The sequence below is a fragment of the Marmota monax genome, unplaced genomic scaffold, assembly GCF_021218885.2.
Source record: "Marmota monax isolate L192 unplaced genomic scaffold, Marmota_monax_Labrador192_F-V1.1 WCK01_AAM20220418_F8-fsc00234, whole genome shotgun sequence".
NCBI lineage: Eukaryota > Metazoa > Chordata > Mammalia > Rodentia > Sciuridae > Marmota > Marmota monax.
In genome coordinates this window covers 502,006-527,283 of record NW_026692493.1, presented here as the reverse complement: position 1 = coordinate 527,283, position 25,278 = coordinate 502,006, and the positions used below count along the sequence as shown (strand labels likewise).

At 60.1% G+C, this 25,278-nt stretch overlaps 1 protein-coding gene across 3 annotated transcripts in view; it reads right to left on the bottom strand.

Annotated features, from left to right (window-relative positions):
• Positions 1–207: 207 nt before the first annotated feature.
• Positions 208–25,278, bottom strand: part of Tafa5 (TAFA chemokine like family member 5) — a 206,349-nt gene continuing 181,278 nt past the window's right edge. For all 3 annotated transcript variants that reach the window (XM_058579086.1, XM_046443490.2, XM_058579087.1), the window contains exon 4: positions 208–2,266. In XM_058579086.1, coding sequence (XP_058435069.1) covers positions 2,258–2,266 — 9 coding nt within the window. In that variant the 3' untranslated portion in view covers positions 208–2,257. The remainder of the gene's footprint in view (positions 2,267–25,278) is intronic.

Genomic DNA, 25,278 nt, shown 5'->3' with positions numbered 1-25,278 from the left:
TACCTGTGGGGGCTGGGCTCCAGAGGTCGTTCCTGTGGGCCCAGGACGAGCCGGGGTGCTGGGCGGGGTCAGGGGCACTGGGCCCGGGAAGGAGGTCCCTGTCTCCAGAGCTGGTCTGACCCAGGGTGTCCAGCCCACCTGCTGCCCCCACCAGCCATGCCAGCTCCAGCCCTCTCCCAGGACACCACGGCCAGGGAACAAAAGCCATGCTTATCAAAGGATTTTTTCTTTATTTTCATAATTTAGCTGAATCAACACAAAATTCAATACTGTAAAACAAAGAAAAATAATATGCTGTAACATCTGAAATCTCCCGGTCTGTGCCCTCGCAGGTGTCTACACTCGCTTTCGGAAGGACAGGCAGAGGAGGCGGTGGGCACAGGCGAGCCTAGGCCGCGGGAGCTGGGCAGGCCCTCGCTGGCGCCCCCTCTGTGGTGAAACCCCCCTCAGCCTTTCTTTCTCTCCAGGATACAAATTCCTCTACATGTTCAGTGACTGAAGGTGAACTAAGTGCTCATGGAGTGGGAACGGGTCTTACGTCATGGATTTCCTCTCCTATCTTTAGTCTATGGTGGTTGGAACGACGTCTATATACTGTAGTTATATTTTTAAACTTTTTAGTATTGGAGAACTAGCATAATAGTCATGTTAATTGGACTCGTAGGTAGTATACTGCAGCAGGAACTCAGGGAAATGAAGGGCGCTGGCGCACAGTCGCCAGGGGAGGACACACACACTCATCCCTTCCTCGGGGCTGCGGGCCCCACCATGCAGGGGCACCTGCGCCTGGCCCCCTGTCCCCCTGTCCCTCTGTCCACCCTGCTTGCTTGGCCTCCCGGAGAGGAGATGGGTCTGTTGAGAATGAGGGGAACGTCCCCTCAGGAAGGAGAACTCACTGCCCAAGGCCTTGAGGCCAGGGAGTGGCAGGAGGGACAGGAAAGGGCCAACGAAATCCGTGGGAAGAGCCAGACCAAAATCCTGTACCCGCAGCGCTTACCAGTCACAGACCCAAAGGGGGACAGTTGCCACCAACCTCGAACCAAAGTGGAAAGAAACCCAGCTTCACCAGTGCTGGCCGGGAGCCTTGGCGGGACATCAGGGCCGTGGTGCTCGGCCACTCTCCCAGAGCCCTGGCCCCCTGCGCCTGGCTCCCGAGGTCCCACGCAGCCACCCCACAGTCTCCAGGGACACACGGGGCCTGGCCCCACGCTCGGGGAGGCCAGGGCCACCACGTTAAGTGTTAAATAGGATTTTCTACAAATATACAACATATAAAAACTGTTAAATATATAACTTTAGGCTTTGCAAAATACATTTAATGATCTCTTTCAAACAGTGTTACTTCCGTTCTCTTTAATTTGCTTTCTGGAGCTAAATGGCGTATCGCAGGAGGCAGCAGTCACGGGAGACCCAACATGCTCTTGGCAAGAACTGGATTATCCAACTATCAAAAATGGGGCTGTCGAAGAGGAGGCGTGTTGAACTGGTTAAAACAGAAAGTGATTTTAGTACGATAAAGTCGGTCTAAGCACAGAGACGGGAATGGCCCGTGTCCCCGGGGACCGTGCTGTCCGAGTGGGGGCCGTCGCCGGCCATGCCCGGGCCGGTGCCTGCAGGTGAGCTGTGGCGTCCTTCCAGCTGGCGCCATCTTCCTAGGGTGCACCGCGGCGATCGTGGGGCGGGGGCCTCCACCGCTGCCCGCTCTCTGCTGGGGCCACCAGCATGTCTCTGCCACCGCACCCCTCCCCCCGCCCCGCCATCCAGCCCGGGACTCTGACAGTGAGGGCGCGTCCACGTTAAAATAGATTTGCTCTTTGGTCTATTGAGTATTCTGAAAGTATAAGAAAATAAAACAATTCAGACAGTCTGGGGCCCACGGAGAGGCGGCGTCTGCACCTGAGAGTCCTGGGACCGACCGCGCGTCCGGGCTCATCTGGTGGGGCCGCAGCGCCTCCTCAGCCCCATCCTCGTCCTCCAGCTCCAAGGAGAGTGGCCGGCAAGGGAGGGCGTGGCCGGGCTCCACAGCCCTGTATTGCTTGTGCCCAGCGCCTCCACCTGTGCGTCCACGTCCGGCCCTCCTGGGTTCGGTCGGTCAGGCTCAGAATGCTGAGGACAGAGGCTGTCCTTGATGGGCCACGGGAAACAGTGGCTGGATGCAGGGAACAGGCGTAGTCCACCGAGGGCTGAGGGCCGGGGTCGAGGTGTGGACTCTCCAGGGAGCCAAGACCACTCCTGGAGCCCCTCAGGGCTGCGTTCGTCAGGAGACCTGAGGAGCAAAAAGAAGAGACTGTTAGCCCTGCGGCAGCCCAGGGCGAGCAAGGCACATCCTGCCCCGCAGTCCACTGTCCCCAGCGCGGGCAGAACTCTGAGCTCAGGTGTGGGGGCACCAGCTCCTTCTGGCTGGAGGCAGGGTCGGCTCCAGCACTCAGGCTCCTGGGAAGTCCCCGGCCCTCCGTGGCGTGAAGCCACAAGGCCACACCTGTGCCTCCATCCTCAGCCTTCTCCCTGGGCCTCCCCCTGTCTCCTATAAGGACAGTTGTCATTGGATTTGTCACCTCAACTGGAGAGACCCAACTTCATCCCATCTGCAAAGACCCTGTTTCCACAGGAGGTTTGTCCACAGGTTCTGGGTGGAGGGCCACTTTGGAGGACACCGTTCAAACCACTGAGGTCCCCTGTGCCCTTTTCTTCCCTCACACCCTGAGTGGCGTGTGCCATCCCCCCAGTTCCAGAGTCGGCTGCCTGGCCTCAGCTCTCTGTCCCTACCCTCTGCTTCCCGCCGTCCAGGCCGTGCACTCGTGTCCCCACAGGGCGGGCAGCCTGTGCTGCCCTGTTGCAGGCCCCTGGGTCAGGCTGTCTAGGGCCCACCCTCCATGGCTGTCCCAGTCATCATCAGTCACCTCCCCCAGAGGGTCAGGCCTTCCTAACTACATTTACCTATGTACCAAGCCACATAGTCGCTTGTCCACAGAAGCCTTGGGTGAGTAAGAAGCAGGAGCCACCAGCGTCCACACCCAGAGACGTCCTGCGTTTGTTCCTCCCACGCATTCGCCAGGTGAGTGGCCTGGCAGGTGGGGTGGACACAGCACGCGCCTCAATGCCTTGGCAGCCCTTCCTGCGGGGGCTCGAGGCGGGTGACAAACATGTCCATGGGGAGGGACTTGGGTGGTCCGTCACAGTTCCTCTCCTGCACGCTGGTGGGCGGCCCCAATGCCAGGGCTTCCGGTGCTTCCTGCTCTCCCGGTGCCACCGCAGGCTGCCCACGGGGACTTACAACCTTCTCAGATTTGAGAGGCCAAGTGGCTTGGGCACGGCTCCTCTTCACCTTCTGAGTTTGAGAAGTGGAAAAGTAGGACTTCCTGGTGCTGCTCAAGAGTCACATCCTGGTGACAACTCACAGCGGTGGCTTCCTCGAGGCTTGGCTGTAGGTCCCTCCACAGTCTTGTGTCCAGAGCAGGTGTCCTCAATCTCAATCCCACCGCTGGACCTGGTGCTGTGTGGCTGTCTCAACAGCCTCGCTGGGGAAGCTGGGTCCCCCAGGTGGGCCACAGGATCTCCTTGTCTGGGACATGATAAAGAAGCCACCTGACTGTCCCCCCTGCTCAGCCATGAGAGACGCTCTCTCCTCATCCAAATCCTGCAGACACCACGGCAGGACGAGTCTGCCACACCAAGGAGCATGCTGCTCTGAATCCAGATGGAGGTCCAGATGATCAGTAAGAGAGATGTCAGGAGGGACAGCTGGAGACCCCAGGCCCCATGGCGCCAGCATGGGACAGGACGGCCATTCACAGGAGGGAACTTGAGGACCAATCTGCAGCCGCCTGCCCCACCCAGGGACCTGGCTTCCTCCCTGGGGCCACTCCCCAAAGGGGAAGAGCTCACGAGGTGCCCTGGCCCTGCCTCCTCCCCTGGCTGGTCCAGGAGTGCTGAACCAGGCAGGGGACAGCACCTATGCCTCAGGTCACTTGTGAAACCCTCACCTCACGGTCTTGCCGTCCCAGGAAACGTCAAGTGCCCTGTCCTGGGTCCCTCTGCTCTTATGACTGGGCAGCTGAGGGCACGGGGACAGGGCTGCCCAGTCCATGACACAGTGACAGGCCCCACCCCATGAACTCACATGCCCACTCTGGGTCTGTGTGTCCAGGGGCTCACAGCTTCTCAGGCTCCGTGACCTGAGCCCCAGGAGAGCCCAGACACAAGTGGTGGGCACCTTCCTTCCTGTGCCCCATGCGAGTCTCCTGCTGGTGTGGTTCAGCCCCGTCTCTGCCCAGGGGCCCACTCTGTCTGTGAGTGAAGGGGTCCCCCAGGATCGCACGGCAGGCGAGGTGGGGAGAGGCGGAGTCTCCAGTCCACACCTGAGCCATCTGGCAGGTCGCTGGGCTGGGAGCGGGGACCACATCAGTTTCAGGGCTGAGCTTGGGAATTGGAGCCTGGCTCAGACACCTGCAGGGCCCTTCCTGGTGGTCAGGACTTGGGGATGCCCCAACCTCCCCAGAGGGTGCTGGGTCCAGGCCCCAGGGCTCCTAGGAGGGGTCACTGCAGACCGGCCCCAAGAAGGGCCTGGTGTGCTTGGTACTCATGGCCAGAAGCTGTCCTCAGCCCCTCTGAGGCTCAGTTTCCTCACCCTAAAGGGGAACAGGAAGGCCACCCTCTTCAACAAACAGGCCCTTTTTAAAGACAAAACACACAAGGAACAGCCCTGTTTGACTTCAGGAGCTCAGCGTAAGAAAGAGAACGTTGTCTAAATACAAACACCTGTGGTGCTCAGCGCAAGAAGAAGGAAAGGGAGGGACGAGGGACGGAGGGACGAGGGACGAGGGACGAGGGACGAGGGACGGAGGGACGGAGGGACGGAGGGACGGAGGGACGAGGGACGGAGGGACGGAGGGACGGAGGGACGAGGGACGAGGGACGAGGGACGGAGGGACGAGGGACGAGGGACGAGGGACGGAGGGACGAGGGACGAGGGACGAGGGACGGAGGGACGAGGGAGGGCTCCTGTTGCCTTTCCCACCCAGCCTGCAAGGCGGCCCTAACAGCACCCCAGCCCGGGCCTACACGGGGGCGTGGGCCCTTCAGGTCTGGGGTCAGACTGCCCAGCGCAAAGGTGTGTCTGGCTGGCTCTTCCTGGGGCCTCTCCCGGGCTGTGGATGCCGTCTTGTCCTCACATGGCCACCGTCTGCTGGTCTGTGTCCTGGTCTCTCCTATAGGGGCCCCAGTCCTGCTGGGTCAAGACTGCCCTAGTGAGCTCACTGAATCTTACCCACCTCCTTCAACTCACATTTCCCAAGCAGTCCCTTTGGGGGCTGGGGTTTCATCTGCAGAGTTTGGGGACACACTTGTGTCCCTGAGAGCTGCTTTCTGGGGGAGGACCTGCAGGCTAAGTGACGGGGTTCTCCATCGCTCTCACTCGCTGCAGGAGCTGTGGGAGCCACTCATCTTCTCTGGGTGCCCAGGGTGCTGGGGACCCCTGCGGAGACTGCAAAGTGCCGCCCAGACGGCAGGGCCTGCCGGAGGGCCACTCCAGGTTCTCAGGGTGGGGACCGAGACGGGGAGGATGGGGCTTGGATGCCCACCAGCTGGGGAGTGTCACAGAGTCACACCTCCTGGAGCCTGGGCGTCCCCCCACGCTGCAAGATGGGGAGGGCGGTGGGGAGGCCGGGAGGGTCCGAGAGGCCAGAGGGCCTCACAGACACTGCGTCTTGGGTTCCTTTCCCCGGCATCCTGTTGGATGTGGTGACCCGTGGACACAAGCTCTGGCTCAGGTGGGGACGAGTGTCCGCTTCCCAGGCCATCCTGCTGCGCTGCCCACCAGCATCCTCGGAGACAGTGGTCCACTCTGCAGCTCCCAAGCACACCTCAGCCCCGTGGAGGGGCTTCTGGGCGAGCTGCTGGCCCCGCGAGCCCAGGACGCAGCCGCGCCCATGTGCTGCTCTGTGGGTCTGTCCCCAGGATGGCCAAAGCCGTGCTGTGCCAGCCTCCTGCGGCTGCTCTGAAGGTCTTCAGCCCTGTGGCCTTGAACCAGGCACACCCGCAACTGGGCTATGGGCAGAGGCTGAAATGGTCTCACGGAGCACACGCCAGGGGCAGGCAGGGCTGGCTCCTCCACGGTGGGCAGCATCCGGTCCAGGGCTCTGTCCTTGGCTGGCAGATGGCCGTCTCCTATGCCTTTATACCCCTGGCCTTATCTGTCCTTCTGTGTCTGCATTTCTCCTGTGGGACAAAGGGCCTGCCCTAGGCCAGCAGGACTGTGTATTAACTGGACACCTTCAAGGACCCTATGTCCACATACGGCCCCATTCTGAGGTCCTGGGCCCTGGCAGGGGAAACAAGCTCCCCACAGGTGGCCTGAGCCACACTGTCCAGTCACTGTGTCTGACTGAGGCTCCTGAGAGGTGGCTGAGGACGGCTGCTTATCTGCTTCTGGGCAGACTGCCCCCCCCTCGCCCTGCAGGGTCACTTCAGGGCAGCTCCTCACTGTGCTGACCACAGATCTCTGGGGACCAAAGCTGGCCCCTGCCCAGCCAGGGCAGAAGGTCTTCCAACCTCTGGGGACGTGAGAGAGCTCCAGTGCTGGGCTGTCCAGGGTGCCTGAGCCCCTCGGGTGGAAGCCGGGTCTTTCCTGCAGAGACCAGCAGAGGACCGACGTGGCCAGGGCCTGGCCGCACCGCAGCATCACAGCCTCCTGGTGGGTAAGGTCTGCAGGTCCTGGAGGGGGATGGGGTCCAGAGGCATCTCCACCTGGGGCGCGTAGGTGCCCATGTGAGCAAAGTCCCTCACAGGGGTCCACTGACCACCACTGGCCGCCCACCTGGCTCTCCACACTCCAAGGCCCTAGAGGACTGCAGTCTCACAGGCTCTTCCCGGTCCAGCCCCGTCTACCCTCCAAGGTGCTGCTGGCCAGCTCTAGCTAGGCTGGGCTCAGACGAGGTCTGAACCACCCACTGCCCTTGATCCTCCTCACAAAGGCCTTCGTTTGAATCTCCCAGTCGGCTCGCACCACGGTGCTCCTGTGATCAGGGACGAGTCAGCTGACTGAGCCTGGCAGGACCCAGATGCTAAACCACATGGAGGCCCAACACCCAGATCTCAGGCTGCCTGGACAGCTCGCAACCTCAAGAGACCCACGACCCTGTGGGGACACATGCAGTGTCCAGGCAGAAGCGAAGTTGGCCACAGATCCTATGTGGCCTCGTGATGGGTGGGCCGGGTACTGCGTGCAATAGACTGAGCAAGGGTGGAGGAGAGTTTGGGACAGCAGTGCCGAGGGCCACCACAGCAGTGGTCATCACAACTCGGCAGTGTAGGGAGCAGGGTGGGCATGCACCATCGGTGTGCTTCCCAGGCCACCCTGCGAGGCCAGGCTGGGCCACCCTCCTGTGCATCCAGTCTCAGTGGGTCACGCTGGGCCAGCCGACCTGAGTCTGCCCAGGCTGAGCTGCTGGCCCTTCACTGAGCCAGCTCTGAAGCCACATGGCCGCCTCGTCCCGCCATGTGAAGGGGGAGGCAGGGGCTGCAGGGAGCAGACCCACGGGAGCAGGATGGGGCGCTGGGCCACCCCAGCCAGGGGCAGCTCCGTCCCCACCCTGCAGCCTGGGAGCCTCTGCTCAGTACGCAGCAGGAGTGGCCAATACTGCCTGCATCTGGGAGGGGCAGGCGATGGCCCTCGGCACCTGAGGGACCTGGGTCTGGAGGCTCTGTGCGTCCCCAAAGCCACAGGGCCAAAGGGTGAGGCCAGGTCAGGACCCAGCTCTGTCTGCCCCAGGCCAGGCTCTGTGGCCACCCCGGCACCTGCCACTGTCGCAGCCACACCTCCTGCTCGGGCTGTGCTGGGGGCTGGAGGTGGGCCTCCTCTCTGGGGTTTTCAGCCCCACCCTCCCAAGCTCGGGGAGGGGGCCAGCTGACCGGCTTCTCGCTGTGCTGAGAACAGGCCGCACAGCCAGAGGCGCTCACCTACGCGGGTGGACCTGGACAGCCGGTGAGTTTTCAGGAGCCGTAAGTCAGGGCTAACGGGACGCCCTGCAGAGCAGACCCTGCGTGGCCCCAGGAAGGAGGACAGGTGCAGAGGCGGCTGCAGCACCAGGGCTCCAGCTGACCAGCGCTGGCCAAGGGTGAGGCTGCAGCCACAGATCAGAGTCACGGGAGCCCTGTGCCAGAGAACAAGGAAGCGTGTGTCCAACCCGTCAGGACAGGGGGTGGGAGGAGGCAGGTGGTGACAGGAGGAGGAGACCCCGGTGAGCCCGAGGATGGACAGAGGGAGCACACCGTGCCCCGCCCCCAGATCTGTCCTGTGGGGTGCTGGTAAGTGGTGAACCTGAGCAGCCAGCCGAGGAGCAGACACCATGTCTGGACCCAGCCCAGCAGACTTCTAACCTGTCTCAGCCCTTACACGGCCTCCTATTCAGCCCATCCTGGAGGACGGAGGGCTTGGACACCCATGTTCCCAGGCAGGGGGCAGTACTGTCCCCTAACCTGTCTGGATGTCAATGAATGTGGACAGGCAGTGATTGTGCAGCCCTCCTGTGCCATGAGACAACGAGCTGAGAAATAAAGTGGGGTCAGCCAGGGTCCTGTGGTGGGAGTCGCACACTCTCCCACTTAGCTTCATAGAAAGAACCAGACTGGAGACTCATTATTTTAAGTCAATAGGCTGCAAGAATGTGTGTGTGTGTGTGTTGGCTAAATAGTCTAGATTTCATTTCTAAAAACAGCCCAGACTCTTCTTGGACTTGAACTTGGGAAATGAGGCTCCTGTCTTCATGCCTTATTTCCCCTGGCTTACAGCTGTCTTCTTAGGATTTGCCTGGAGCAGGACTTCCTGGAACCATGTAGAGGCAGGGCCCAGCATGGGAGCAGTTTTCCAGAGTGGACACCGCGGCTGCTCTTTGCTATTTACATTGGACTGAGATGATCAATAACTGTGCTTCTTCCTTTTTGGGGAATCAAACAAAAAAACCAGGTCCATGTTTTGGGTCACCGCGCTAGAACCCAGCCTGATCCTGACGAGGGGCGGCTTGCCTTGCAAGTGCTGGCCAAGGAGGAGAGGTGGTGAAGAAAGTAGGCCATCAGGGACAGCCACGCTGGGCTTCGGGCTCCGAGCAGTGAGGCCAGGAGGCCATGGGGGGCTCTCTGATGGTGCGAGAGAAGACCCACGGTGGCCATTGATGGCTGACCGGGATGGCTGTTGATCCTCCTGACCGGGGCGTTTTAGCTGCTCCAGGTCTGAGCCCTCAGCCAGCCCTGACCGTTGCCAGATGGCAGAAGCTCCAGCACGGCTGGCCACGGTGGGCAGCAGGATGGAGGCAGTGTGTGCTCCGGGGTCCTGGTGTGAGCTCGAGTGGACACGTGGCGTAGGAGCGTTGGTGTGGCACACGGGGGTGGATGGGCACACAGATCTTCCGGCGGCCGCCCTGGTGGGCTTAGACAGCTGGGCCTGGTGTGGTCCATGGCCGCTCATGTGTGGCCTCCTGCATGCCTCCTCTCTCACTGCCCCTCCACATGGCCTTGGGCCCTGCCTCAGCCACCCCGCGCCACCCCTGGGCCCTGGCTGTGGCTGGGGGGACCCCCAGCCGCACTCTGTGTCACCACAGCTCTCCTGGCCCGAGCCCACCTTTCCTGCTTCCTGCTTGGCTGAGCTGGCCCGAGGCCCTGCAGCCTGCAGCCAGGAAGAGGCCATGTCGCCCCTGAGCCTTCCCTCCACCACCCGGCCTGCCTGACCTCATCCCCTCCACCCCTCTCAGTGTGGCCTGGTGCTGCTGGTGGGCGAGGGGTCCCCAAGAGGCATGTGGGACAGCTCTGGGTTGGCCCCTCCTGGTCAGGGGCTCTAGGAAAGGGCGTCAGCCCCAGCCTCACCCCAACCCAGGACTAGAGGGCACAGGCAGATATGTCCTTTCCCCAAGCCGTCCAGGGTCCTGCACTGTCCTCTGCAGGTCTGTGCCACGAGGCTCTGCCCTCCTCCATGGCCTATGTTCTCTCCTCCTTGGCCAGCACTTGCCTGAGGGCCCCTGGGGAGGCCTGGTCTCTTAGATCCCAAGCAATGCTGCTCCCACGGGTCACCTCGAGGGGAGGGTTTGCAAGGAGGCTCCCCCTACTGACTCCCCAAGATGGTGACCAGCTCTGGGGAGCCCTTTGTGGGCACCCACCACCCACTCGGGCACAGCCCCACCCCAGAGCCCCCCACAGCTCCCAGAGAGGCCTAGATCCTTCCTGCACAGAGTGCACAGCAGCCACACATGGGCTAGCAACAGGGGACAGCACCGGCCCCTGGGCCACCCATGAGGTGACAGACGGAGATGGCTCTGAACCTAGAGGGATCTGATTCTCCACGTTCTTACTTTGCCTTTTAAAACCAGGAAGGAGAACCCAGAGGTGCCCACCCCCGAGTCGATGTGGACCCTGCTCAGTGGACTCTGCTGAAGGAGGGCCGGCCATTTTGGTGGCAGGACGTTGGGCTGGCTCCTTGACCTTTGCCCCAGGGTCACTCCCCTGATTCTCTGGGTGGGTCTGGTCACGTCACACCCCCTGTAGAGCAAAGAACTTCCTCCTGTAGTGCAGGACACGGAGTCCGACGCCGGAGGGAGACCCGGCCAGGGCTCAGGGTTCCACACTGTATCTCACTTGATGATGGAGGAGCCTCATGGCCAGGGAGGTGGGCAGTGTCCAGACGCAGTGAGGGCTGCCAGCCAGGGGCCAGCCAGTCAGTGGCCCCCGCCCTCCCCCCGCGGGGCCGGATTCTGCGCCTGGAAGAGGGCTCCTCCCACCTGAGGGCAAGTCCTGGCCACCCCCCGGATTTCATCCTGCTGAGACACTGGGCAGAGCAGCTGACCACAGAACCGTGCCATCCCTAGGCCTGTGGACTTGCCATACAGCAAGAGAAAACGGATGCACCTGACACCTACCTGGGAAAGTGGCTTTTGTATGTTCAAACTGAAATCAGAATTTTACGATGTTTCAGGGGTGAGAGCAGGTCCACCTCCAGCATTGGCTGCCTTTCTCAGTCCAGAAACCGATCACCTGTGCAGATGGGCTCGGAGGAACCCACGGTGCAGCGCACCTCCCCACGAGGCCTTCTGGCCCCGGAGGAGGACCAGAACCCACAGCAGAAGGTCCTGGGGCCGAGGTGGGCAGACGTGAGGGCAGCCAGGCAGGCTGTGGAGCACAGGTGTGGGAGTGACCTCCTCTGTCCTGTGTCCTGCGCTGCAGGGAGGGGAAGAGGAGAGCACCCTGTGTGGGTGCCTGGGTGCCGAGGGTCTGGCCTTGACCTTGGCACGCTGCAGTCTATAGGACTGGGCACCCGAGGTCTGTGCCCCTGCTCTGAGTCCAGCCTAGACTTTCGGGACTTTCTCGGGTCCCTTCACTCTCATCAGGCCTCCTCCCCAGGCCGCCACCATGCGGTCCTCAGTGCATCCACCGGGGAGCACCGGATCCTCCCCTCCTCCTCAGCTGCTGGACAGGAGGCCACACAGGCACATCCTGCAGACAGGGTGGGCAGCCCTGAGCCTGGCGGCCACCAGATCCCTCCAGCACTCACCTGCCACTCAGAAGATGGCCTGCTGATGCCCCTCACTGGCTCCTGGCTCAGAGTAGAGGCTGCGAGTGCCCTTGATCCAGGGAGGCTGGACCCGCAGCTTCCCGGAGGCAGGCTGGGGCTAGCTGGCCTGCCCACTTCACCCTGCACACTGTGCTCCGCTCTCCCCACCTCTGACCTTGGGGCTGCAGCCCCTGTGCTGGCCACAGAGAGTGGGCGGGCGGGTGGAGCTGCCCTCTGGCCTGGGGAGGCGGCACCAGCTCAGCCCAGCAGTCTGCCTGCAGCTCTCCAGAGCGGCCGACCCCCAACCTCCGAGCGGCTCCACCAGCATGCGGAGGGGCTGGGGGTGGGCGGCTGTTCAAAGGAGCCTTGGCAGGGAAGGACACAGCTCTGTGGCCCGGATCATTCCCTTTCTGTCCCCAGTCCTGCTGCGGCTTTGAAGTCCCCGTCACTTTTGCCAGCACTAATCCAGCACAGCGTGTGGCCCTCCCTGCTGGCCCCAACGACGAGACCCGGCGGGCATCACAGAGGACAACCGCAGTGGCTGGGCCAGCAGCAGCCCACAGAGGGAGCATCCAAGTTCTCAGGCGGCTGTGATCAGGGGACTTGAAATGACAGAGCGGACATCAGAGGCCCTCCCACTGAGGCACCTCGGTGCCTGCTGTTGCCAGGGCTGCCCAACAGTGGGGGGCGTCCTGCTTCTGAAGCTCAATGTCCTCCCACCTGAGGGCAAGTCCATGGCCACTCCATGTCCACCTTCTACTAGCTTCCTGGGCCCATGTCCTACGTCCTGTGTCCACTCTCAGGACACATGGTCACTGGCAGGTGGTCACCTCTGTGTTGGTCCCGCCAGACTAGCCCCTTGCCGCTGCTATCCATCAGAGGCGGTCCCCGAGTCCGGGCGGAGGTTCGGGCAAGGCCTTTGGAAGAGGGGGTGTCTGCACACCTGCTCACAGAGTCACTGGGCTACAGATCACCCCCACTCCACTCCGCCACTTGCAGTGTCCACCAGGGCTCTTGGTGCACTTGGAGTCAGGCAACTTCACCGCAGTCAGCGTAGCACATCGGCATCTCCCCAGCTGTGGACCCGCCCCCCTCCCTGCCCCGATCACCCCCGTCTGCTGTCCCTGCAGGCCGCTCATCCCTGGCTTTCCACATAGATGGCATCTCAGGACGTGGGCAGTGCACCCACGGCCTTCTCTGGGCACAGCCTCCTGGAAGTCCGTCTGTGTGGGGGTGTGGGTCAGCGCCGTGCTCCTTTCATGACTGAAAGATGGACTGGGACAATGTTGGAACTGTTGGTCTCTGCTTGAGGACTCCCGGGTGTGTCCACTCTGGCTGCTGGGGACAATGCCACCGCAATGGACAAGTGCAGGTTCTGGTGCAGGCTGCTTCTGCCCCTCAGGTGATGCCAGGTTCCATGGCCACTCCATGTCCACCTTCTGAGCAATGGCCACACTGTCCTCCACAGCAGCTTGTCAAAGTGTTTCTGGTTCTCTTGATGGACACTGCCTGATGGCCTTCCAGAAGGACCGATAGCTTAAGGGTCACTGACCTCTTCTAGAAGCCTTCAAAGGGAAGTAGGTGAAATGACAAGGGCCCAAAGGAACCCTGTGGGCCCCGTCTGTGGCCCTGGTTGCCCTCGGGTGGCCGCCTCACCCTCCTTGGGCACCCCGTTTGCAGTTTTAGGTCCTGTCTGCTCATGCACCTCCTGCCCAACCAGCAGGTGAGAGAAGTGCTCGCAGATGTGGCCCCGACTACTGTCCAGTGTGGGACAGTTCCACTTGCCCTTCTCTGACAGCAGGACGGTGGATAGCAGGAGGTACTCAGCAGAGAGCGGGCTTCAGATTTTGGCTTTTCCTTGTGCCGGGAACCTGGTGCCTTGTGCACGCTAGGCAAGCGCTCTGCCACCGCACTGCACCCAGCCCAGGGCAGGCGGGACACTCTTTCCAGATGGGGACAGGGGATAGCAACAGCTCCCAGAGCCTGGGGACCACAGGGGAACAGCAGCACCCATGGCAGGCTGCGCTGCTGAGCGGGACGCGTGGCAGGACAGTGCTTTCAGGACACGCCCAGCTACACTGTTCCCATGGGGACGGTGCCCGGTTCACAGTGTCAACTTCTCAGGCTGGACCTGGGCTTGCAGCCTCCACCCCTGAACTTGACTGAAGAGTGCCCAACGCCTTCTCCTCACGTCAGTCTCTATGAGTTAATCCCTGGGGAATTTGGTTCAGAAACGGTGCAAGGCAAGAAAGCAACCTGGATTCCCCCCAAATACAAAGCCACTGTCCCTGGCCCTTGCTGCAGCTCAGAAGGCACCCCGAGTCGGCACCTTCGAACACCCCTCTCAGCTGGGCCACTTGGTGTGTGGCACAGGTCAGAAAACAATAAGAACTGACACGTTTCAGCTTTTAATTGTGTCCAGGGGACTCTGCTAACACTGTCCTTGCCTTATCTCATGAGAAGGACAAGGGACACAACCAGAGGTCAGGCCCATCAGGCCCCAAACCCGAGCCCAGCAGCAACCGGGTGCCTCCCTGGCCTCCTGCTTCCCTTGTCTAGCACATGGCATGGGCACTGCTGATGGAACACTGCTGAGTGTGGACACTGGAGAGACCTCTGTTCCAGAGCCCTCTCAGGCCCGGACTGAAGCAGGCCCTGAGGGAAACAGTGAAATCACTTGACAAGTTCCAAAATTTTGCTGGAAATTGGGTGGAAATTTTAGTTAATCTAAAAATTAATGTTTGAAAGAATGGACAACAGCGGCCTGTACCAGCGACCTCATCAGCGTCCCCTGACACCTGCAGCCACTGGTTCCTCCAGGGAACGGCTTGTGCTCGCCGAGGTGGACAGCTAGTCTACGTTTTCTGCTGTGAGGAGCAGAGTTCTCCCTTCTCTCTCTCATTCAACGTGTTTAATTTAGCCAGTGCCATTCCTGGCCCTATTTGCTTGGAGGTAAGGGACTTCTCCAAGTGTATTCGGGAGAGTCCCCTCCTAAGGCCCTCTGCAGAGCTCCAGGTGCCCCCACCCGCCCCACCCCTGCCACCCAGGGCACCAGTTGTCTGGCTGCTGCCTTCAGCTGCAGGCACATGGGCTGACATCGTGTGGCAGCCACGGTGGGCCTCAGAGGGGCCTCCAGCCCCAAGTCCCACTTTCTGGGCCGTCCCTCCTGCCTGGCCACTGCTCAGCTGTGCCACTGCAGGGTGAGGGCATGAGCCCTGAGGTCACCTCCCCAGGCTCTGTTTATAACAACAGAGGGTTCTGCATTTGTCCCACGGGCTGCTGCTGGCCAAGTCCTGGGACCGCAGAGGGTGTTCGTACCCACACATGCCTTAAAGTCGAATGCAGAGACGGCCTTCTGGTGCCCTCTTGGTCCAGCTGAACAAACTCTAGGTTTTTAAGGTCTCTCAGCTGACCCTCTGGGCTCCACAGCACCTGTGCACCTCACCTGTGAGGAATGCACCTGCTTTCTCAGGCAGGTAATTGCATTTCTGAAATGTCCTGAAAGCATCCAGCAGCAATGGGGACTGTGGCTCCCCGGCAGGGGCTGGCTGGGCCTGCATCACAAGGAGGGCTTTGGTTTCACTGGACACTGGGCTCCAGGGAGGGCCCGCCGCCCCTCCCCACCACGTCAGGTGAGTCATTTCTTGCTGGGCGGGCACTGGGAGCCTGCTGCCCTCCTCGGCAGCTCTTTCCTTGAGCTCCTGAAAGGGTTGGCATTCTGTCTGTGCTGAGGGCTAGACACGGGGTGTCTCCAAGCCCGAGTGTGAGACGAGCAGGAGTTTAGACGGAGCGTGGTCGTGAGGCCGTTACCCAATCAGTGCTTCCATCCCCTGATGTGGATTAACTGGGTGGTAACTGCAGGCAGGTGGCTGTCACTGGAGGAGGGGGGTCACTTGGGCGTGGCTTGGGGGGTGCAGACTTTGTCCCTGGACAGCAGAGCTCTCCCTAGGCTTCCTGGTGTGGTGTCCTGGGCGGTTTCCCTCCACCGCACTCTGCCATGATGTTCTGCCTCACCCAGAGTGATGAAGGTGGCCCTCAACAGACGGAGACCTCTGAAACGGGGAGCCCCCAGTAAACTCTTCCCCCTGAAAATCATGGTTGTCAGGTCTTTGGGTCACCGCAGCAAAAAAGCTGGCTGAAGCCACCTGATTTGAAATATTAAGATGGATTTTCATTTCTCATCTAAATTCTCCTGTAGAACTCAGGGTGCTGACTCCGTGCAGGTGTGGGGGTGCACGCCCCACTCAACACCTGCCACCAGGAGTCCCCAGCGGTGTCCTGGGGCATCCAGCAGTCAGACCCCGGAGCCTTCGAGGAAAGCAGTGACCTTGCAGGTGGCTTTCCACCTGTGGGGACGCCGGGCATCAGGGCTTCCCCAGCTGCTGGAGGGAACTGGACCTTCTCCACATTTCTGGGTATATGCTAAATATTTTAAAGGATGTGCTTATCAAACCATTTCACTCTGGAAATTTTACTGGAGAATATTAACATTTTTCTACTCCTTCAGTTATTTTTAGCAACTTTCTCTTTAGAAAAATCATGTTATTTAATGGAAATGTCCAGATTTAGTGATGAACACACTGGGAAGGCTCGCACTTTTGAATAGCTGAAGACCCTATCTGTGCTGCGAATTTCCCTTCGACCTTTAGGGTTTATTTTCTGTCCTTAAAAAGTTACATCAAACAGAGTTTAAAAGAAGCACATTTTAAAGGCTTGGCAACGATGCCATGATCAGTTGTAAGAATGTCTCTTCCAGGGTTATTACTGTTTCTTTCCATCCTCAGTAGCTACCCTCTCCTCTTATGGGGGTTGAGGCCGCCTAAGTTAGGTTCTTTAGTTCCATTACCTCTGATCTGAAAATAAAGGCTGTAAGTGCTCTGTGGGCCTCACACACCGGAGACCATGTGTGTGGCCGAGCCTTTCGAGGCACACACAGCAACACCACAAGACACCTCTGTGCATGTGGCCCAGGCCCTGCCCTCGGAGCAGTGAGACAGCCCTACAGGTGCCAGCCTGCCCCGGCACGCCCCTGTGGCTCAGCCATCCTGGAAGCAGCATGTAGAAACTGAGGCACGGGTGTGGGGTTTCCAGGGACAGGGGCCTGGACGCAGCTGCCTGCCCGGCCACACGGGCTACCCAGTGGCTGCATGTCCTGCTGCACCCTGTGGGCAGCAGACAATGGTATCACCCCGGTCCCCCGCCCAACTTAGGTGCAGGTGCAGATGTAGTACTGTGACTGAGGAGGCCGGGACCCTGCCGAGGGAGGCTGAATTCATGACACGGCGTGTGGGCGTTTTTGTAGAGATTTCAGAAATGACGGTAAACTGCAAACAGTCCCGTGTGCACGCCCCGGTTTCCATATGCAACCGCAAATTCAACCTAGGAAGCGTTTGTTCTTAAGACCTGCACCTGACTGCTTTTATTGCTGTTATTCATGGTAGGTACTTGATCTTCCCTCTGATTTGAGAGTTCTTTAACTTCCAAACGAAAACCGCGTTTCGGATTGCTTCACTTGTGATCGGTTAGGGTAACACCTGCTGTGCTGCGCAGGGCAGGGGGTGCGGAGTGGGACTCGGCGGCTGCTCTCATTTCCGTTTGGACTGCAACGTATCATCAGTGTGTCAGCAGGCAGCTATCGGTATGTGACATCACTGTGTTCTGTATCCATGTATCAGTGAGCTACTGCTATCAACGTGTGACAGTGTCTGCTCTGTGTCAATGTCAGCAACTAAAGAAATGTGATTATCATCATGCTCCACATAAATAATTTCGGTAAGTCGCTGTATCAATATGTGACATTCTGTGTCAATTCAAAGCACTTTACTTCTTGATTTCCTTCTGACTGCCTATTTTGGTATGTTTACTAGGATTTCTTTTAACCTTACTGTTTGTAGGCGTGCCCATCGAAGGCAGCACATTCTTGGCAACTTTGAACCCCTGAGTCGATGACCCTTGCCTTTTGATACAGGCGGCCAACCCCCTCACACTTAGTGTCATCTCACTGCTGCCGGAAGTCTGTCCTGGGCACCACGGGCCGGGCTGCTGCAGACTGGGCTCTTGAGTTCCGCAGTCTTTGCAAACACAGTTCTATTCCTTTTCCCTCTGTCGTGCCTGAGCAGGAATTCAGGATCGCTTCCCTCCGTGGTGGCTTTTATCCTGATAATAAGCCTGTTTCTCTAAGGACGCAATCTGTCATGGTTCCCCGTGACCCACAACAAGACACGAGGGGCCTTCTCATCCTGCTGCCATCCCTCTCCACCGCCTCCATTAATTCATCCGAGGTCGCCGCCCCGCCGCCAGGCGGTTGGTGCAGGACAACCACCCTCCTCTGGAGTCCACCGAGTGCCCTGCTTCAGGGGTGGTGGAGTCCATATTCGCCCTGTGGCCAGAGTCGCAGGATGGTCGTAGCCCTCCACTTAGCTGGTATCAGTGGTGACCACTGATCTTCTTACGGGTGACCTTTCCAATCCGCAGCGCCTGACTTTGATGTCTCTCTTCACGGACTTGAGCATGTCTCTTAGGTACTTTTTCAGGAAAAGTATGCAGATGGCACACTCTCTAAATCCTTGCTAATCCTTCCAATTTATTCCTTTTGTCCAAACAACTAGAAATAGGCCTGGGTTCGCAACTCAAACTGCTTTCCATCACACCCCTGAAGGAGATCCTCCCTCTCTCCTCCTGGCCCGGTCTCTGAGCTCAGTTGGCTTGTCCTTTGCCGGCTCTCCACAGCCTGCTCCTGGGTCCGCACTACTTTACTCCAGGAACCCTGGAGAGTTATTACCCAGATTCCCTTCAAATTCCAAGATGTTCAAATATGCTACGTCTATGTACAAATATACCCCAAGGATTCACATATGCATAATTACAATGCACTAATTAAAATAACAGTAATAATGATAGAAGAGAGATTGGGAGAGTGGAGCAAGTGGACTGGGGGAGGGAGGAGGGAGGACAAGGAGAGATGCCGGGGAAGGAGACTGATCAAATGATATTGTGTGCACGTAAGAATACGGCATAATGAATCCCACTGTTAGTGTAATTATAAGGCACCAAGAAAGATAAATGAAGAAATTTAAAAAATCTGAAACAAAAGAAGTTGATAAGATTCACAGATGCCGAGTGAGATGTGAGACGCGGGCGCCTTCGCTTTGTCCCTGAGCTCTCCTTCCGTTGGGGGAACTCGGGGAGGTCTTCGGCGGCACCTCTTTCAGCTGTCATCTCTCTGTCCCTGCCATCGCGGCTCCCTGGATGCACAGGACCCTCAGGGTGGACACCTGCCCCGTCCCTGGGCCTACAGCCTGGGTTCCGATCCTTCCCAGTTTCCCAGGCTTGGCCCCACATCACTGTTTGGTCTCCTGCGGTGACACTTCTGTTACCTGAGGCTCCCAGTCCTCGTCCGGGTTCTCTTGTTTCCGGTGCCCTTGTCCTCGCCTGGCGTCTCCCCAGCACCCCGAGGTGCCTCCCGTCAGCCGCTCCCCAGGTTCTTGGTCCTGGCTCCTGCGTCGTCACCTCCATCTTGGCCTCACAGCGGCGTCTCCCAAGGCCATCCTCCCGTTTCGCGAGGGGCTGCTTCCAGGGCTGCCTCTGTCCTCTGTCCTCCGCACAGTGCCTCCGCCCATGGCCGCGCTCCCATTCCTCAGGCTCCCGCCAGCTTCAGCCGCGATGCCTTCTAAGCAGGCAGAGGTCGAAGTCGGCCTGGGATCCACCAAGCCTGGCTGGGCGGCCTCCAGTGGGTGTAGGGGTCCCGGGTCCTGCCCTCCCCAGGCTGGCCAGGGGCTGCCAGGGGCTGGGGACACGCCGAGGCCCTGTCTTCCCATGATGCCCAACAGGCTTCTACCAGAGGAGGCGGCCCCGGCGATGGGCTCTTCCCCACTGGGAGGTCACGTTCCTAAGCTCGGGAGTTTTATGCTCTTTGGGGATCAGAGAACCGAATGGAAGAGCACAGGCCCTGGTGCCTGCCTGCGTCCTGCCCTCCTCCTGGTCCTTGGGCCCAGGCACGGGCAGTGAGTCCTCACGGCCGGAGCACCCAGAGGCCATGCCTGGGTGCTGCTCCTGTGGGTAATACACGCTGCACCTCCCTCCTGAGGTCCTGACGCTGTTGGCGGTTCTTGTGTCCGGGATGCCTTCGAAGTGGGGAGCTTGGCAGAGGCGGAGGAGAGTAACTGAGCATGCCGCCCTCCTAACGCAGAAGCCCACAGCTGGCCACTCCTCCAGAGGCTCAGCCCAGGAGCCTGCCCCCTCTCTCCAGACCCGAGAGAAGCCTGTCCACTCTGCACAGTGGCATGGCCATGAAGAGATCGCCACGATGCCACTCATCTGGCCCTCATCTCTGAAACCTCACCCATCAGCTGTCCGTGTGTCCTGCGGGAACCCAGAGCTACCTGGGGCCAGGCCTAGATGCGCAGGGCAGACCCAATCAGAACAGAACACGTCGGACGGCAGTAACATAACCAGGGCTCCCTGCTGCACGGCGGCCATGGCGGGAAGGGCAGGAGCTGCCCGTCAGAGGCAGGTGGCCGTGCTCCATGCTGATGTGCCCTCGGGAAGCCACCCCTCCAGAGCATTCTGGGAGGCGCCCAGGAGGAAGGCAGACCCTCCCCACAGAGACCTCCTTGAATCCCAGGCCTTGCTTCTCCATCACTTTCCCTCCCCCGGTCCTGAGAGCCAGCTAGGCCAGACTGGGGCACCGTCCCCTCCTCCAGACAGAGAAACTGAAGGAGGTGAGCACTTCCCCAGGGTCACCTACCCAGGAATGCAGAAGGACGGCCACTCCTCCAGGCTGGGGCACGATCAGATCTGACCAGGAAGTGCTATCGGGACCATGGTACAGCCCTAGAACGTGCCCCACCCCGGAAGGTCCAGCAGGGGCCACCTCCGAGGACGCACTGAGCTTGAGACCCAGGCTCCCTGCAGGGGTGGGTTCCCCAGGAGGAGAAGGAAAGGGGAGCACGGGCAGGCCACTCTCCCGGCCTGCATCACCTGCGTCTGGGGCTTAATGGGGAGCTGACATTTAAAGTAACTTGGATGGAGACAGAATTTCTTCTATTTCATTTTTAAAGACTGATCTTTACCAAATGTCTCTGCCAAATGCTGTATTTCATTCCACTGCGGAACACGGAGGCTGCCGGGAAGGGTGGTCAGGGGCCCTCCTCCTGCAGGCTGTGTCTTGGCCTGCAGATCTGCTGGGGGCACATCTGGACACACCCGCTGCAGACGCCATGACGGAGGGGAACCTGGGCATTAGGGACAGGCTGGTGGGCAGAGGCGGCCTTGGCTAACTTCCCCTCTTACATACCTGAGCTTAGTCTTCCCAGTACAGCTGGGAAGGGTTTAGTTTACTTTATGAAAGAATAAATCCCTAAGCAGTTCCATCTGCGAGGTTAGAAGGACGCATCAAATACAGGAGGTAGACACGCTCAAGAGCCCTGCCCACATCCCCATCAGGGGGCGCTGCCCACCGTCCCGGGTAAGGACAGCCGCACGGGTAGACTGGCCCCTGGTTCTGGGCCTGGCTTCCAGGGGCAGTGGCCCAGAGGCCCTTGCCGGAGGGTCTCCACCTGGGCGTCTGACTCCACTGTGTGCAGGGAGGCCTGAGTGTACCAGAGGGCAACCCCAGGGGCTGGGGGAGGACTCAGAGCAGATTTCTGGAACATTCTGAGACTGCCTTCCACAGCCTTCCTCTGGGGTTTTCAGAAACAGTCCTGGAGCAGAGGGACCGGTGGTGGCCTCACATCACACCCCTGGGGTGGCCGGCCAGGCCGATCCCCACCCCGCCACTACGTCAGCACCGTAAGTCCTCAGAACCCCCAGGGAAGGAGGGCACCAGAAACCTGCCCTGCTGCTCTGGTGGCCCCGTCACCAGGTTCCCCAACACCAGGCTCCCCGCTAGCAGGCCCTCGGTCTCCTGGCAGCTCCTGTGGCACGCCAGAGGGTGGGGAGGGGAGGGCGCAGGCTGAAGTGGGGTGGCTGTGCACAGGCTGACCTTCGACCCAGCTGCCCGTGGTGCAAGGGCCAGAGCTCCGACTTCCCAGGCGCCATTCTGACAGCAAGCCTCCTTCAGACTTTCTCAACGCAACCTGCGGGTGGGCGTCCAGTTGCTGGGCAGGCTGCTGGTCCCCTGTGTTGGCCCCCTCATGGTAGGCTTGCCCCAAGCCATGGACTGTGACAGCCTCTGTTCCCACCCCCCACTGGGCCAGCTTCCTTGAATTTCAACCATTTGCCACTTACACATTTAAGACAATTCACAGAACAACTGCTTTAAGGAAAATTGAGACTAATGTGGCACAATTACTGTAAATAGCGACCAGCCTATAATGTCTCCTATTACCAAAAGTGTCCACAGAAGTGATGTGAGCGTGGTCAAACCCATCTTTTGTTTCTGGGCTCATTTCTGCTGAGAAAATGAAGAATGTCACTGCTTACAATACCAGATGACGGCGCCCGCCATAGACGTCTTTGTTTACACACGAAATCTATTAAAATGTCCAGCTATTATTGTGATGATGAATAGTGGTGATTTAAAACCACACAGAATGGATTGCAGACAGGGATCAGAGTAATGGCTTGGTGTTTTTCATTGTGCTGAGCAAAGATGAGTTAGGGTGCAGGTACTGGGTCCCTCAGGCTGAGCACCCACCGCCCGCCTTGCCTCTCCCGCCACTTCTTAATCCTCAGTCTGCTTTGTCCTCCCAAGGACGTCACATTCAGAGAGAATCCAGATCGATCGAGGTGCTGGGCTATCCGGGCGCGCTGCCATCCCGGCTCCCGGCGAGTGGTGCGAGGGGCGCGCTCCGGGCCTCCTGCTCTGGATGTCCTGCGCGGTTCTCCTCCCTCCTGGCCAGCGGCCAGCACTCCTGCTGCTCAGCCTCCCTCCTCCGGTCACCTGCTCCTCCTGCTGTCTGTGGTCTCCGCTCTGCCAGGACCCCTGCAGCACCCCTGCAGCACCATCGTGAGACTGGACGGCAGCCTCTTCGCTGTGGTCCAGGTGGCCAGAGGCAAAGTTGCCCGCTGCTCCCCGTGGGAGGGCTCCGAGTGGACAGGAAGCATCCATCTCATCTCAAGCAGCAGCTTCCTGCAGCCCCCACAGGTCTGGCATCAGGTCCAGGGGACCAGGGGAGCGGAACAGGCCCAGGAACGAAGGTGCCGAGGGTGCACTCAGAGAGGCTGGTGGCCGCGGAAGGGGAAAATCCGCAGCTGGAATCCCACCTAACCACTGAGGCAGTTCCTCACGCAGAGATGCAGAACTAGGTCACACGGTGCCCTCCTCGGGGCCCACTGCCTGCGGCGGTGTTCGTCACGTGGCACACACTGCCCTGGAGCTGATGGCATGGTGCTGCGCTTTCCAGCCTGCTCCTTCTGGGTTCTGAGGGAGGACTGCTGGAGCCCCAGCTATGGCATCTGCACGCCCCCACCTTCCTGTGGACCTGCCCACGTGGACAGGGAAGGCCCCGTGCTGCCCGAGCACAGATGCCTGAGGCCCACTTTCCAAGGCAGCTGCTGGCTTCGCTGGCCTGCTTCACTGAGGTCCCCAGGCAGGGGTCACGGTGAGGTCCCCAGGCAGGGGTCACGGTGCCTGGGTAGCTGACCAGTGTCCTCTGTCACTGTCTCTCTGTTGCAGCTGCCCTCCCATGAGGCTATGTGCTGTTGGGACCCAGAGGCCAGCCCAGAGGAGCTCGGGTCATGAGCCGAGGCTGGCCCTACAGCGGGGCCAGGTGCCCCAGGGCTGAGGCCCAGGCTCCATGGACTTCTGTGCAGGGAGCAAACCCACCTGCTGCTGGCTGTACTCAGGGTCATGGCTAATAAGCAGCCCAGAGCTGAGGGGCTCTGCCTGGGTCAGGACACCTCAAGGAGCTGAAGGCGAGAGAAGGACCCATAGGGTCGTGGCTAGCTCTGGACTTTGGTCAGCGAACCCCGCTCCACCTCCGTCAAGCCAGAATCGGCTTTCTCTCACTGGTTTTCAGAGCAAGAAGCACGACAGCGGCCGAGCGTCGAGGTCTGTGATGAAGGTTTCTAATGTCTGGACGCTCACTGGACAGCGAGGCACATGCCCGTGACACCTCCAGAGCAGCCCCCGGCCTGTCTGCAGGGGCCACAGCTGGCTCTGGGCTCCTCAAATGGATAGGGAAGCCACATTTCCTCCATGAGGGAACACAGCCACTGCTCCTAGTCCTCAGGGGTAGGATGGCCCAGGCCCGGCCAAGAGAGTGGAGGAGGGAGGCGGAGATCACCCAGATGGCCGAGTGGGCAATGCCACTCAGGACATGGAGGAAGTGGCACTTGGCACCATGTCTGGGGATGCCAGGGCAAGGGAGCCCAGGCCTCCAGAGCAGGAGACGGCCACAGAGTTCCCAGTAACAGACAGGGAGGGCCATGTGGAGGCTGAGAGTAGGGAGACTCAGAAGTCCAGCCGCCATCCCCAAGGCTAGGGGACTCCTGGGGTCCCCAAGGGCCTGGGAATGCCAGGCAGTGAGCAGAGGAGGGGAAGCAGGCCCCGGCTGTGCCTGGGGAGCAGACGAGCCCCAGGCTCCTGGAGAGCGTGGGATGGGCCGACACCCGGCTGTGCCATAGTGGCTTGCCCCTCGCGCTCACTCAAGGTCAGCTACCCAGTGGCCATGGATTTCCCCACCAAGACACCTCTCCCCTCCCCTCCAGGATTACCACCTCCTAACTCGGGGCTCCACACAGGTCCTGGCTGCTCAGCCACTGGTGCACAGCTCTCTGTCTGCTGCATGGGGACTAGGAAGTGATCATGGGCACACCAGAGAGCAGTCGGGCAAGGATGTCACAGTTCCACCCTGACAGCCACCTCTCCTCACACCTGCCTGTGCCAACCAATGTCACCAATGCCCTGTAGCACCCTGCGGACCTTCCAGGTCTCCCCACTCCTGCTCTGACCAAGACCCCGCATGTACAGCAGCAGACCCTCCACAGCTGGAGCTGGACACCCCAAGACTTGGCTCTCAGTGGGCTCAGAGCCAGCATCCTCCACATGGCCCCTAGGCCTACCTCCTGGACCTGCCTGGCTGGGCCTCACTCATCCAGGCTACACCCTGGCCCCTGACCTCCTAGAGCTAGCCGTCTTGGCCCTGGGTTTGAGGACATGATTTCCTGCCTCCCCTTCAATTCAGGGCAGCCCTCACCTCCCACCCCCAGGAGATGTGCTGATGACCCCTGGAGGCTGCCCAAGGGCAGGGGCTGGGTCGACCCTGCAAGGTACTGGACTTTTCCACAAGCAACCGTGGTGCTCGGCAGACTGGGTGTGCGGCGGGAGAGGGTCAGGCTGAAGAGGGGCCGGGTCACTGATGCGTTCACAGTCCCCACAGACGGCTTTGGGAAACCAAGTGGCCAGCCACTCCTTCACTTCCCGGCATTTGGAATTCAAAGAGAAGGAGAAGCCTGCATCAGGGGCCTCTCCATGGCGCCACCCCCAGGGGATGGCTTCCAGGTTCCAGTCCTCAGCCCCTTTGTCCTCATCCCTGCCCCCATCTTCCTGAGCACTTCATCTCTAGCTCCCAGAGACAGGGGCACACCCAGCCTCTCACAGGGCTTCCCAGAGTCAAGCACACTCCCCTTCACCCCGAAGGGCTCTACCGGCAGCTACGGAGTTCCAAGTCAGAGTCGCACCTGGGCGCTGAGACACCAGGTCACTAAAGCACTTAGGCCAGGAGCACCTGGCTTGGATCACCTGGGCCTGGAGCACCTGGCCTGCAAAACTTAGGCATTGGAGCACCTGGGATCTGGAGAAC